At 47.5% G+C, this 15581-nt stretch overlaps 1 protein-coding gene and 1 pseudogene across 1 annotated transcript; one reads left to right on the forward strand and one right to left on the reverse strand.

Annotated features, from left to right (window-relative positions):
- Window positions 1-5467: 5467 nt before the first annotated feature.
- LOC131999287 (histo-blood group ABO system transferase-like) lies at window positions 5468-6194 on the reverse strand (annotated as a pseudogene).
- An 81-nt stretch (window positions 6195-6275) lies between these two features.
- LOC131999288 (ankyrin repeat domain-containing protein 26-like) lies at window positions 6276-12280 on the forward strand. Its single transcript, XM_059372076.1, has 4 exons — window positions 6276-6306; window positions 10225-10436; window positions 10640-11069; window positions 12219-12280. The coding sequence occupies exons 1-4, from the start codon at window positions 6276-6278 to the stop codon at window positions 12278-12280; spliced, it is 735 nt and encodes a 244-aa protein (XP_059228059.1).
- The last annotated feature ends 3301 nt before the right edge of the window (window positions 12281-15581 follow it).

A 15581-nucleotide genomic window follows, 5' to 3' on the forward strand; every position in this document is an offset into this window, starting at 1 on the left:
GTAGAGAGGACAGGCAGGTGCTCTCCCAGCAGCAGGTACTCTGGGGTGGACTGAGGGGACATCAGCAGATAGCAGTGTCTACAGCTGGGGTCTCCACACAGGCCACCTCCTGAGGCTCAGCACAAGCTTGTCTGGATGGTCTGTGTCCCCAAACACAATGTCTGGCCCAGGACCTCCCCTCAAGCTCCTACTCCCAATCCTTTGTACTCAGCTCAAGGGCAAGAAATGCCAATAGTTTAGGTGGTGTTGGGCGCACAGAGACATGTGATTTTCTGGTCCATGCTGTAACATTTCTGGCAATTTAAAGATCACAGGGCTTTGATTCAAAAATGGTAAAATGCCAGGGACCCCAGATAGCTTTCTGGAAACCTGCCTCTGTGCCTTGGAGCCCTCCCGTTCCACCAGCTCTGCTTAGGACCCCTCCAGGCATGGTCTTGGGTCCTCAGACAGCCCAAACAATGTGGCCTTCAAAAAATGATCCAGATGGGGCAGCAGGACACACCGCAGATTCCAGTAAATCCCCCTCCCAGAAAGTGAGGGTACTGCTGGATGAGCTGTCCAAAAACAGCCAGGTCAGGGATCCAGAAAGACAGCAGAGGCACAGAAGTAACTGAGAAGCATGTGAAGGTTGGGTAGGTAGGTGGTTTTGCCTAGGGGCAGCTCCCATCACCTAAACCCTCAGTGTGATGGCTCCAATTGGGGATGGGGGAGGGAACATGCCTGGAGGACCCATGGCTCCACTGTCAGAGGTTGCCAACTTGATCTGTGAACAGGTCAGGAAACCTGGCCACAGTCCAAAGAATTTCTAGAAATAGTAGTCATGTCAGTGGCAGCCAACCTGGGAGGTCAACCTTCCAGCTGCCTGAGGTGGGATCAAGCCACAGACCAGTACACTAGCCAGGAATGTAAGAAGGAGAACTAGTTCTTTATTTCAATAATTTCTGAGTTACTGGGTTGTTTCTATGATTAGTATACTTTGCAAGGCCTTGAAAATGTTCTCATGTTCTCTGCAGGAGAGGATCTTGAAAAATCTCTGGTTTATCGGTAAAATCATCTGGAATTGACCTTGGTTGGCATAGCCATGCTTGGAAAAGTATGGAGTTTCCCCCAAATACTAAAAACAGAACTCCTATATGATCCCAGTACTGGGTAGACATTTGCAGGAAATTAAGTCAGTTTCTCTAAGTAAGATCTGCACACTCTCACCCAATCTCCCCAAGGAGGAGTGGCCACCCTTAGCAATAGGGAACCCATGTGGGAAGTCATAGGGAACCCTTCCTTGGAGGCAGGTGCCTCTCTGGACAAGGGGCTGCTCCAGGCCTGGGAGGTCTCCACAGCAGTGCATTCAATGTCCTGGATACTAGGAGGAGATGGAGTATACCACCAGACCAGTAAGGGTCAGGACACACTACCCCAAATATTGGCACCTTGACAAGTTAAATATAGAAACTGAAAGAATTTTCCATAGAGCAGAAGCAGGAAGTTCCCTCTGATCCCCAGCAATCAGCCCTTCATCCCTGAAGCAGGTCAGAATACTCCCATGGGGCACTTTCTCTCCCCAGACTGCAGGGAGGACATGCTTATCACCAGAGTCAAGGGATTTAGGGCCACAAAGGCTATAGGAACAAACCTGGTTAAACTAGCCTCTATCTTCCTAGTTACTTTTTTTACCATTTACCAGCCCTAGCTCAAACCCGTGTCTCTCAATTCTTTATATGTTGCTTCTTTGCCTAAAACATAGAACTGCCTACTCTAGTTGCCCCTGCTGGCCTCCTTGTTCTTGTAAGGCTACCACCAAAAAAATCAATACACTTGATCAGCTTTTTTTCCTGTTCATCTGTCTTCATCAATTTCTAAACCAGCCAGGGACCTTAAGAGGAGTTGAAGAAAACTTTCCTCTCTTGCAGCCCTGGAAAATCCATCTTGTCCTCCCCACCTTGGTTAAAACCACCCTCTGCTGGGAAGCAGCACAGGGCTGTGCATGGCTGGAGAAGCCAGGGAGAGGCAGATGGAACATGTAGGCAGCTACCTAACCCCCAGCCAGGGGACTTGGCTCCACTGACAGATGCAGGGTGTGATGATGAATATTATAATGGAAGCATCCTGAATATCAGACCTCCCCCTGTCCCAGGCTTCCTTATTCCTGCTTATCGTGGTTGCTACTGTTGGCTTAGTGACTTTTCTCAACGAATTTTGTCAAGTCTGTGTTCTTTGCTGTGTGTGGCCATGGAATTCCTGTGCTGTTAACTGAGTGGTCAGCCAGTGGCTGGGCAGAGAGTTCACCCGTGTTTCTGAGCTATGGCTACAGATTGGAGGGCCCCACAACCTCCTCCTCAGGTTTGAATAGTTTGCTCATGTGGCTCATGAAACTCAGAGAAACATGTTACTTACTAGATGACCAGATCAGTAAAAGGACAGAACTCAGGACCAGGCAGCTGGAAGTGATGAGCAGGGCAAGGTGTGGGGCAGAGTCTCAGAGCTCCCCCACTCTTGGAGTGAAAGAGGCCTTTACCCACCTCCACTCTGACCTTCATCTGTACTTCCTGATGACATCCCTCCTTCAGGATTGTCTGTTAAGTCAAAGACCCAGTGGGCATGAAAACCACCCCTCAAGCAATAACCACTGCCCAACACCAGCAAGACCCTGCATGATGGACCCCAAGACAATGATTGGAACTTTGCTGACCCCCTGCACCTGCCCACCAACCCCTATCCTAGATTTTCCTCATATAAAAGCCCAGGAGTGTTCTCAACACCTTGAGACCATACCAGTCCTCAGTCTTCTGGTGTCAGCTGCACTGAAATACAGTCCTTTCCCGTGTCACCACCACTCATCTCTCTGCCTTTAGATCAGGGACACTGTGAATAGTGCAATGTAGCAAGACAAATACTAGTTCTTCCCCTCCACAGGGTTCACTGCTGCTGCTCCTCTCCCTGCAGTTCTGCTGTTGGCACAGACATTTCTGAACTGATTTTGTCAAATCTGTATCCCTTTTCATGTGTGGCCACAGAAATGTCTTGTCTATGAATGTAGTGGTAACTGTTGACTGGGTGAGATTTCCTTAAACATCTGGAAACTGCCCTCCTTCTGGAGAAAAAAAAAAAACCCTCCAGTCTTTGCAGATGGGAAGGAGGGCTCTGGGTGTGTGGGTGTCGAGAGACACCTTCAGCACCAGCCACGCCTCTTAGCACTCTGCCTTGGCCTTCACTTCCCACTTTCCAAGTCTGAAAACCACCAGAGGGCAGAACCTCGGGCTTTCTCAAGTCAGCCCTGAGTAGGCACCCAGCGCATGCATGCAGTATCCCAGGGGCTTGGGACTAGATCAGAGCTTCCAGGCCCTTCTTCCCTAAAGCTCCTCCTCACTCAGCCTTTCTTCCAGTGATTCTGCTTGGTTTCTATTTGCCCCAACTCTTTATCCATTGCCCTAGGCAGCAGAGATTCACATATGCCTTTAAATGGTTTGGACATCAAATGTCCTCCAGCAGCCACTCACTACTGGGAGAGTCACAGAGGAATCCAAGGGTCTGGACTTGGTGTTTCCCTCTCCTGATATGGGGACATCTGTGAGAGGAGCAGGTGGCCTGCTGGTTGGGGGGTGGGTACAGGCACCTGATGTGGACAGGACAGATGGGGTAGGTGAGGCTGAGCCCCCGGGGTATGTTCCTGGCATCTGGACTGAACTGGTCGTCAAAGCTGCAGATTAGTTGGGACCATCTTCAGGCTGAGGAGCAAAATGAGGCGAGAAGAGGAGACCGAGGAGGCTCGTAACAGACACATAAAAAATTGCTCAACAAAACAAAAAACAAACAAAAAAAATTGCTCAACATCCCTTGACATGAGAGAAATACAAATCAAAACTATAATAAGATACCACTTTACACCGGTTAGAATGGCTAAAATTAACAAGACAGGAAACAACAAGTGTTGGCGAGGTTGTGGAGAAAAGGAAACCTTTTTACACTGTTGGTGGGAATGCAAACTGGTGCACTCACTCTGGAAAACAGCATGGAGGTTCCTCAAGAAGTTGAAAATAGAATGACCCTACAACCCAGCAACTGAACTCCTGAGTATTTACCCCAATGATACAGATGTAGTGGGGAAAAAAGGGCCACCTGCACCCCAATATTCATAGCAGCAATGTTCACAATAGCCAAATAGCCTAGATTTCCTTTGACAGATGAATGGATAAAGAAGATGTGGTCCACATGTACAGAATGGAATATTACTCAGCCGTCAGAAAGGATAAATACTCACCATTTGCATCAACATGGATGGAACTGGAGGGGATTATGCTGAGTGAAATAAGTCAAGTAGAGAAAGACAGTTATCACATGATTTCACTCATACATGGAACATAAGGAATAGAGCTGAGGACCACAGGGGAAGGGAGGGAAAACTGAATGGGAAGCAATCAGAGAGGGAGACAAACCATGAAGAGACTCTGGACTCTGGGAACCAAACTGAGGGTAACAGAAGGGAGGGGGGTGGGGGGATGGGGTAGCTGGGTGACAGGTATTTGGTTTTGTTTTGTTTTTTAAATAGCTTTATTGATGTAATGATAAACTGCACATATTTAAAGAGTAAAACTTGATGTTTTGACACATGTAAACACCAGTGAAATCATTACTACAATCAAGGTAATAAACATATGCATCAGCTCCAAAAGTTTCTTCCCACACCTTAATCCTTCCCTTTCATTCCTCCTCACTCCCATCCCCAAGAAACCACTGATTTGCTTTTTGCCATTGTAAATAATTTGCATTGGGTGACAGGTATTAAGGAGCGCACATGTTGTGATGAGCACCAATTAATAAATCACTGAACGCTATATTAAAATCTACTGATGTACTATATGTTGGCTAATGAATTTAAATTTTAAAAATTAAAGAAATAAAAAATAAAACCAAGGCAGAAACCGTACATAACTCAGAGGGCTCCATGCTCCTGGAGGCTGAGCTAGCAGCCACAGCCAAGGCCTCTGGCAGTCAGGGGACTGAAGGTCTGAGAGGTGGCTTGGTGCAGCCCTGCCCCTGAAGCCCCATGGCCATGGCAAAGTGCAGGGACTGGGAGGGAAGACCCGACCAGAGGCCATTCTGGCTCCACAGCTGTTGCAGGACCACTCCCAGCCCCATTGGCTGGTGTCTGCCTAGAACCAGGAAGAAAACCCTTTTCCTTGATTGTTCTTTTTCACATGGTTGCTCAGCATTGACACAGAAAAACATCTGACATAAAACTGGAGCCATTCACAGCTGCAAAGAGTCAGAAATTATCAAACTGTAGTTACCACAAAGAGAGGACTTTGTGTTTCCAGGTAGGACTCCTGTGTGCGGGTGCAGCTGGGGACCCTGGACATGCCAGTGTAGGCAGGGCTGGGCTCCAGGTTCTCCTCAGGGGGACAGAAGTAGGAACCTCCTCTGACATCTCTGCTCAGGACAGCACCCCCCGGATGGAGATGGGGACAGCCCCTTATGAGTCCCGGATGTCCTGGTGATTCTTGGGCATGGCCTGAATCTCACCTTCTTCCTGAAGGCCAGAGAGGGCAGCCCAGCCACCATGGGCCCCACAGGTCCTTCAGGGGACACCCCACATGCCGCAGCTCCCACAGATCCTCTGGGGATAACACCTTGGTGGGCTTGTGGTCCAGCAGGTACCTGTTCAAGTGGCTCTTGTCAGGCCACACAACCTCAATCCCATTGGCCAGGTCGACCTGCATCACCTGGTGACAGGCCAAGGTCAGTCAGTGAACCTCCACCACCAAACTCCCACAAAAAGGCCCCCATGTAGTAAACATCACCCTGGTCCCTGGGGATGTGGGCCTGGGACTGTGTCTGGCGCTAGTACCTGAACTCTTCATGGGACACCCGGTAGAAAATGGGGTGCAGGGTGCCAAAGTGTGGGGACAGGATCTCCATGCCCACATGGCCGCAGAACTTCATGTCCACATCCACACACACCAGGTCATCCTCCTCACGGAGAAAGTGCTGCTCACAGAAGCAGCAGATTATTGCCATGTGCTGCATGAACATATCCTGCCACTGTGGGGCGCTGGGGACCTGGAGGACCACCACCCTCCAGCCCTCCCAGGGGGTCACACAGGCCCAGCAGCCTGCTGGTCGGTGACAACCTAGTAGGTGACCCTGTGTCCCACCATGTTGGGGCTCTCTGCCCTCTGCAGGGACAGCTCCAGGAAGACCACATGTCTACAGGGACGAGGGACAAGGCAGGAGGAGGGTTACTGTCAGAGCCTGGCGGCAGGATCCCAGAGCTGGGGGCCATGGACGTGTGCACCTTCTTCAAGGGGGCAGGCCCTGAGCTGCTTTAAGCTACAGCTACTCTCCCATCCTGTCCCAAGCAAGTCTGCTTGTGGGGCCTCCCTACCTTCCGCTTCCAGAGATGGGGGCTATCAGCAACCCATCATACAAAGGGGAGCCTGAGGCTTCAGAGGTTGGAAACCAACCCCACCGTCAGCATGCTAGAGCCGGGAACACTTTCCCTGTGCTGAGCTCCCAGGCAAACCCTGCATGTGCCCTCCCCTGGCCGACCCGCTGCAGGTCCTGTCCCCACCTGCCAGGAATGGAGCACCTTTGGGCACAGCCCTCCTTTCTATGGCCTACAGACTGGCTAGAATTAGCAGGGCTGGCCTTTTGCCCCACTTTGCTTTGAGGGGGCTGTCACTGGCCCCCACAGAGCTGTCTCCACTCCCATAGGATCCTCCCTTGAAGACTTCTGGGCTTCTTGCTGACAAGGTCCATCAGTCAACCACTGCTATTCCTAGGAGCGGTCACCCTCAAACTCCCCCAGATCAGGAATCAGGTCCAGCCCGTGGGCAGGTAAGGGGAAAGAGGACCGCTAGTAGAGGGGGCTTGCTTAGACCACAGCCGTGAGTCCAAGAGTGGAAGCTTCCAGGTCTAGGTCTACATCTCCTAAGCTCCAAGAAGTCGGAAGTCCTCTCTCTCTGAGGGGACTACCTGTGGGGACAGCAGCTCCCCCATTGTCAGCAAGGGTGGTGAGACCCTCTGAGATTGATTTTTCTTAAGGTGTTATTTATTTATTTGACAGAGAGAGAGAGACAGCTAGAGAGGGAACACAAGCAGGGGGAGTGGGAGAGGGAGAAGCATGTTATCTGCTGAGCAGGGAGCTCAAGATGGCAGGTTTCAATCCCAGGACCCCGGGATCATGACCTGAGCTGAAGGCAGATGCTTAACGACTGAGTCACCCAGGTGCCCTGAGACTTATTTTTTCACACAGGCACTAAGGTTACTTCCCTGTGCCTAACCTCATACCCGGCAGCTTAGTAAATCACTCACACAGGGAAAGTGGGCACTATATTTAAATGGGGTACAAGGCCACACACATCTGGCAGACACGAGTCAGATCACTGGGGGGCAAGTCCAGGTACAGCCAACAGGGGAACAAGGCAGACATGAATCAGGGGGAGAGGAGTGCTCCTGGCAGAGGGCAAGGAGAATGTAAAAGCCTGGAGTCAGGCCCAAGCCACATGTGGGAGGACCACACACCAGGGAGGCCCACAGGGTTGGAGGGATACAGTGGGAGAGGAAAGGCTGGAGAGGACAGGCAGATAGGGAGTGGATCACAGAGAGGCTCAAAGGTTATGTTCTGAGAAGATCATTCTGCTGGTTACTGGGAAAGAATGGGTTCTGTACAACAAAGGACAGGGAGACCCTAACCCTAAGCCCTAACCTTAACCCCACCCTAACAAACACCATGCTCCTGGAGCTATTTGGAAGTAAAGGGGATTGCTGTCAAGCCATAACTCCCCAATCAAATATGGGCCTAAGTTACAAAACCCTCCTTATCGTTCTACTGAGGATGGCATATATCAAATCTGGGACACATATTTGTGGCTCACACCCACTATTGGACAGCTCAGTCAAAAGGCAGTTTTACCCTAAAGATACAAACGTAGTGATCCAAAGGGGCACGTGTACTCGAATGTTTATAGCAGCAATGTCCACAATAGCCAAACTATGGAAAGAACCTAGATGTCCATCAACAGATGAATGGATCAAGAAGATGTGGTATATATACACAATGGAATACTATGCAGCCATCAAAAGAAATGAAATCTTGCCATTTGCGACAACATGGATGGAACTAGAGCGTATCATGCTTAGTGAAATAAGTCAAGCGGAGAAAGACAACTATCATATGATCTCCCTGATATGAGGAAGTGGTGATGCAACATGGGGGCTTAAGTGGGTACGAGAAGAATAAATGAAAGAAGATGGGATTGGGAGGGAGACAAACCATAAGTGACTCTTAATCTCACAAAACAAACTGAGGGTTGTTGGGGGGAGGGGGTTTGGGAGAAGGGGGTGGTATTATGGACATTGGGGAGGGTATGTGTTTTGGTGAGTGCTGTGAAGTGTGTAAACCTGGTGATTCACAGACCTGTACCCCTGGGGATAAAAATTTATGTTTATAAAAAATAAAAAATTATAAAAAAAAGGCAGTTTTATGCTTTGAACAAAGAAATTTATACATATGATATTTGGGCAAATAACACACAACATCTAGGGTGGCTATCATTAGAAATGTGTTCCCAAATAATAGTACTCCAGGCTACTGACTGGTTTGCTACTGATTGGGTAAGGTGACCTGGCATTAAATGGTCAGCTTCAAATGGAACCCACTGGATATGTGGAACTAACCTGTGGCCCTGGCTTCCTCCAGGGTGGATAGATCGCTGTACTTTAGGATTTGCCTGGATTCATGGGCTCATTCCTAAAACCATCATCACTCCAGATAATCTCCCTGATTTAAAGCAAAGATGGACACGATCTGTTTTTAAATGGTATGATCACTTAACATCCATTTTTGCTCAATCTGTGGGACTAGAGGATGTCATTTGGCATGTAGAAGCCCTTAATAAACATACTGCAAAGGCACTCAATGATTCACTAAATAGCATCTCCCTACTTAATATCAAAGTCTCACAGATGAGCAAGGCAGTCCTACAAAATAGGATGGCCTTAGATGTCCTGACAGCAGCACAGGGTGGCACATGTGCAATTATCAAACAGAATGTTGTGTGCACATCCCAGAATACCACAAAAATTTCTCAGGATTAATAAAAGATATGAATACCCAGATTGAGTCTCTACAGGATCCTTCTCTCTCTCAGTGATGGGTTAAGTTCCTGGTTTAAAGGAGGACTGTGGCCTGCAATTAAAATCTTCTTTTCGGGCTTCTCATTCTTATAGCCTTATTAATCTTAATGTGTTGCTTTGTTCAGTGTTTCTCTACTTGGTGCCAAGACTCCATTGCTGCAATGACTTCACCATGACAGATAATCCTTACCACGCACAGAGATATTTCGTCACTGTCAGCACTGGATTCAGCTGCCTCTGTCTTTTGTAACTCCCCTACACATTCCTCAACTGATCAATGTGGCCCAAATAGGTAGGGACAACTCTATGCCCCTATACAGCAAGAAGATGTTACAGAAGATGAGACCTTCCACCTTCAACTACCTTAAAGATTTAAGGGTCAAAATTGTTCAGGGAGGAATCATGAGGGAGCAAAAGGCTGATGGAGAACAAAGAAAAAGCTGGCACCTTATACTCCCTCTCCCCCAACTTCAGTGACATGTGTGACATCCCTCAGGCACTCCTGTCTGCTCTAAAAAGAAAAACAAATAGTTAAATTGCAGAGATCACAATCCTGCAAGGCAGGAGTCTCCCTTGGTTTACAAATGTCCTAGTGATTTACAACAAAGAAGCTATCTTATCAACAGCCTAACTTCCAGAGCCAAGCAACTCAGTTCCAAAAGCCCTAACATCGCCCTCCCCTCCATAAAACTTAAGGAGGCTGAGATGAAAGTAAATAGAAATAAAGTTAAATTTCTTCTAAACCTAAAGCTCATTGAGAAGGACACTTGATAGGAGAAATGTAACATTCCACCAGGAAACTCCCAACTGAACTGTCTTCCTGTTAGTGCCTCATTGGAGGTAAAAACAGCCTTGGCTTGACAATAACCAGGCCTCCAGTATCCTGACAGTCTTCTGAACACCCCTTTTGTCCTCACCTACCCAACTCCGGTGTACATAATCAGCCACTCCGCAGGATAGCAGAGCAGCAGCTCTTTCTGCCCACGGGTCCTGTCCCCGTGCTTTAATAGACCACAATTTTGCACCAAAAATGTCTCAAGAATTCTTTCTTGGTCATCCGCTCCAGACCTCACCCCACAGAACCTCACCTAGATTCTAGAACTTCATCAAATAATGCTTCATGGCCTACATCAGATGATGAAGTCTTAAGTTTGAATATGAAGACTACCTCAAAACCAAACTTAAAAAAACTAATGAATGTTTCTCAGCATTTCAAGAATTTGAAAACAAAACTTGGCCTTGTATCACCAGGAGATAAAACTTTATTTGAGGATGATAGCTCTGACAACAAATGTGAAGATGTGGTTGGCATTCCTTCCAAACCATCAGTTGAAGTCTGTGACTCTTCTCCTCCTGCTTTGCCATCACCTGATTCTCTTCTAAGACCTCCTTTCACATTGTTAGGCTTTGGTCTTACAAAGGAAGGAGAGGAGCAGCCAGCAATTGGAACAAAGGACTTTGGTATTATTGAAAGTGTTCCAAAAGAGCAAACAGTTAATGACTGACTTCTGCTGACAGGGCAGATAAAAATGATAGACATGTTATGCTGTCAGAATTACGATTTGCAGAACAAAATGAAGAATCACCTTGGGATTCTGAGAGTAATTCTGAGAGTCTTCCAGAGAAATACATTGATCATTTATCTGGAAATGCAGATCAGAAAGGGACAAGTACATTAAATGAACAAGTAGAAGACTCTCTGGGAAAATATTCTTTCTTGAAGCCTACTGTTGAGGAGAAAGATTCTGTTCCTAAGAAAGGAGGAGAAATGGAGGAAAAACAAGCATCCCAATCAGATTCTCCAGGAAAATATTTTTTCTTGAAGCCTAGTGTTGAAGTAAATGATTCTCTTCCTAATAAACCAGGAGAAATGGAGGACAAAGAAACATCTGAATCCAATTTGTCCAATTGGAAGTCTACTCATTTGAACCAAAAAAGTGCAATTTGTCAAAGATCCAGGTATTTGAAAGTTAATGATAAATACCCATCTGTTTTACAGTCAGTGACCAAAAAGTGGTTGGCATCCACAGAGTTTAAACAGATGACCTTAATAGATAAAAAAAAGTCTTTATGGGGGCACCTGGGTGGCTCAGTGGGTTAAGCCTCTGCCTTCATCTCAGGTCATGATGCCAGGGGCCTGGGATCGAGTCCCGCATGGGGCTCTCTGCTCAGCAGGGAGCCTGCTTCTCCTCATCTCTCTCTCTGTCTGTCTCTCTGCCTATTTGTGATCTCTCTCTCTGTCAAATAAATAAATAAAACCTTTTAAAAAAAAGTCTTTATGGAAATGAAGATATAAACCAATTAGATGTCCTTTTACACAAGTAGAATCGCTATGATCAAGAAAATGAAAAATAACAAAAACATGTTGAGAAACTGAAACCCTAAACCTTGCTTGTAAAAAATGGGGCAGTCTACCTATAAAATAGTTTGGCATTTACTCAAATAGATCAAAGCAGAATTACCATATGGTTCACAGTTGTACTCCTAGATATATACACCCCAAATTGAAAACGCTGGCTTAAACAAACAAAAATGTACAGGACTATACATAGCATCTGTGTTCACAATAAAGAAAACCCACAAACTATGCAAATGTCCATCCATAGGGAAAAGGATAAACAAAATGAAGTAGATACATAAATGGCTATCTTGTTCTGCCCTATGAAGGAATGAAGTAAAATGGCTCATTTGTGGTGGTGGTGGGGAGGGAATATGGTGGTTCCTTAAACTATTAAATACAGAATTCCACTGCAGCCTATATGCCCACAAAAATGGAAAGTAGAAGTACCCATATTCAGAGCAGCATTTCTCACAAAAGCCAAAGTGTCCACTGACAGATCAATGGATAAACAAAATCTGGTTTATACACCATGGAACATGATTCAGCCTTAAAAACAAAGGGAGTTCTGACACAGACTACCACACGGGTTGAACATGGAAGTCATTACCTGAGTGAAATCAGCCAGTCACGGAAGGACAGAGACTGTATGATCCCACTTGGATGAGGCATCCGGTACACAAAGCTGGATGTGGCTGCAGGGGGCCAAGGGAAAGAACAATGGGGAATTGGTGTTTCATGCATACAGGTTCCCTCAAGGAGAATGAGGAAGTTCTGGAGAATGATGGACAACCGTGGGAACTCAGCTAAGGCCCGAGAATTGTGTACCTGAAATGTTTTAAGGGATCAGTGCTCTTATGTTCAGTCACTGTGAAAAGTGAATGAAGGACTGATGCATGTCACAGTGTGGATAGTCACTGAAAACAGCCCCAGTGACATAAGCCAGATAGAAATACCACTCAGATGGGAGCCATCTGTGCCCCTTAAGTCCATCGAGGTTACCCAAATAAGGGAAAGTCCTAGAAGAAATTCCAGAAGAAGAAAACTGGATCCGAATGCAGAAGACATTTCAGACTGTCGGGCAGGTGGTGATAGCTGAAGCGGGCCTGTGGTCTGGGTTCAAATGTGGGAACCATCATGATTTCCTCACTTGAGGTTATGTGGTGGTTCCATGGGACACTGTCCCTGTTTGGGGTAAAATGCACCAAAGTAGCCTGTTTGAAGTGGTAAACGTGGCAAAGAAACAATAGCTGGGGAGTCTGAGTGTGGAGATAAAGCATATTTGTGCTGCTGTAACAAGTTACTGCAGATTTGAAATCACTGTGGAGTAAATGACTCTTCCAAACACCCACATCAGCAACACATCACAGAAGCAGGGAGGACATCAGACTTTGGGATGGAGGCCAAGCCCTCCCAGATCCAATTCACCCACCATGGAGAGGCTACTTGCCCTTGGAGGAGGCCACATGTTAGCAAGAGACTTGTGGGAGGATTAAATCAAGCACCGCTGTGTGTTGGGTGCAGTAGAAGCAGTGGGATTTGGAATTCCAATTCTCTACAACGCTCCACCACAATCTGGTTAGAACTGTGAAAAAGCATGAAGGGAAGCCTCAGAAAAGTGGACTGGGGTGCCAGAAGGGGAGGCTGGAAGGGGGCACCTGGCGCTCAGTGCCCGTTACAGACCCCACATTACAATCCCCCGTGGGAGAGCCAGGGGAAGCTGAAGGGTTCATTTCCTACAAGAAATCCTCCATCCCTGCAGCTCGGCCAGTGAGAATCCTCCATCCCCCTGAACCCATGCCTTTCTCCAGTGGACTTTCCTTCCAAGCAACCCTCCCAAATTCTTCTTCCTCCTCCATGGAATAATGTTCCTCTCCTTTGTTTCTTGCACTTGCCTGTGATGTGACCGTAGCTTGCTCATCCCAGATTGCCATTCTCTGCTATTCCTAAATTAATTTTGCTGGTCAAATAACTGGCAGTTTGAGTTTAAGGCAAACAGAACCAATAAATTCAGGAAACTTGCCAGGAACAAAATCAATATACACAAATCAAGTGCATTTCTATGTGCTCCAAAGAAACCATCAGAAAGAGACTATGGAGAACCATCTCATTTACTACTGCATCCAAAAGAACATGATATCTAGGAGTCCCCTGAACCAAGGAGGTGACAGACCTGTCCTCTGACAGCCGTGAGACACTGATGACATACAGGGAGGGAGACACACAGAGATGGTAAGACCCTCTGTGCTCAGGGAAGAACTGACACTGGGAAAATAGCTACTCTCCCCAAAGCCGTCTACAGAGTCCGCGCTGTCAGTCCCAAACTTCCAGACTCCAGACCAACCCTGAATCAGGTATGGACATGGGAAGGACCCCACACAGCCAAGACGTGGTGCCTGCTCCTTGACTGCAGACTGTCTCAGGAGCCCCAGGAACTGAATCCGCATGCACACAAACACAGATGCGGGACACAGGGCACGCATCTGAGCCCAGAAAGGGGAGACCCCAGAGCCTCAAGCACAGCACCCTGGGAGGCCACATCACCACACACAAAACCACAGAAGCCCCAGTATCTACACAGCGCGCCCTTCCTCCGTGGGGTTCTGAGACCATGCACCCCTCACCAGTCCCAGCTCAGGCAGTTTTTCTCACCTTCTCCTCCAGCGGCAGGTCCTGAGGGGGCGGGAGTGCTATCAGTGTGGACGTGGCCCCATGCCCCCCACAGTGGGTCCTGTCAGTGTGGATGTGGACCCACATCCTCCCCAGCTTGTCCTGTCAGTGTAGGAGCAGCCCCACATCCTCCAGAAAACTCCACAATGGGTCTTGAGGAGGTCAGGCTCCTGCTCCAGCTGGGGCTGTGCAGCCCAGGCTCAGGGCAGGAGCTGGGATCCTGTGCCCTCTGTAGGCCATGGAGGCAGTGCAGGACTAGGGGAGCTCACCCTTCAATGGAAGCACCTGCTCCCTCCCAAGGTCCAGCTGAAGCCATTTCATTCTGGATATTCAAACTGCATGGAGCCCAATATCCCCCCAACTTCTCAAAAAATAGCTAAGGAACAATGAATTGGAAACAATATGGAATGACAGCAGTCCCTGACCCAAACGGTGGCACCGAACATGACCTTGGCTCTGACGCAGACCCACACTCTGACCTGAACTTGCTCTCAATCCTGGCCCTGGCCCTAATCCAAGACCCTAACCTTAGCCCCCAACCCAGTGTTCGCAAGAATTAAAAGGTAGAAACTGCAAATATCCATCAGTGGTGAATGCATAAAGTGTGGTGAAGGGTTTGAATTTGGGTTCAGGTTCAGGTTTCAGTCAGAGTTCTAGATCAGGCTTTGGGTTTAGGGTCAGGGTGAGGATTTAGAGTGAGGGGCAAGGGAACAGAGTTTAGGGCTTTAGGTTTATGATTTAGGGTTTAAGACTCAGGGCTTATAGGATAAAGTTCAAGGTCAAATTTGAGGTTTGGGTTCATGCTGGGATTTGGGTTCAGGATTCATGGCTCAGAGTTCTGGTTTAGAGTTTGGGTTCGTGGTTCAGGGCTTGGATCCAGGGCTCAGGTTCAGAGTTCAGGATTCAGTGTTCCAGTTTGGGCTTTAAGGTCAGGTTATGTTTCACCGTTAAAGTTAGGAGTTAACATTAGGTTTAGGGATGACACATTTTCTTCAGTTGTCATCACAGAAACAAAATTTCTATCTGAACTTTCTAAATCTGAAATGCATTTCATCTGGGTGTCAAGAGAGGGTTTAGAATTTAAGATGTCAGTAACTTCCTACCGACAGCATTCTGATCCTAGGATCTCACAGTCACCCAGAATTCACTTTTGTCTTGGCTCAAACATACCCTTGGCAGAGAAGGGTGAGCTGCTGCCAAAGCTAGGGTGATTTGACAATGGTAGAGGTGTTAATCCAAATATTGTGGAAGTGCTCACGGAAAATGAAACAGGAAGCAAATAATTCATTGACTCCTGATTCATCCGCAATGACAAAGACCAAGTTTCCAACAGAATCTGATAATGTTCCCAGGGAAGGCCTATGGTACTCATTACCAGTACCAAAAGAGGGTCCCCTCCCCTACTTTAAGAATCACAGCAGGATACTTCCTACTTTGGGTC

Source organism: Mustela nigripes, chromosome 13, assembly GCF_022355385.1.
Source record: "Mustela nigripes isolate SB6536 chromosome 13, MUSNIG.SB6536, whole genome shotgun sequence".
NCBI lineage: Eukaryota > Metazoa > Chordata > Mammalia > Carnivora > Mustelidae > Mustela > Mustela nigripes.

What these genes read in the sequence shown, in the direction of transcription:
- LOC131999288 (XM_059372076.1), top strand. Translation starts at nt 6,276, where the DNA reads ATGGACGTGTGCACCTTCTTCAAGGGGGCAG. An exon ending in CACCTTCTTCAAGGGGGCAG is followed by an intron (nt 6,307 to 10,224) that starts GCCCTGAGCTGC and finishes AACCTCACCTAG; the next exon opens with ATTCTAGAACTTCATCAAAT. An exon ending in TACTCATTTGAACCAAAAAA is followed by an intron (nt 11,070 to 12,218) that starts GTGCAATTTGTC and finishes TCATGCATACAG; the next exon opens with GTTCCCTCAAGGAGAATGAG.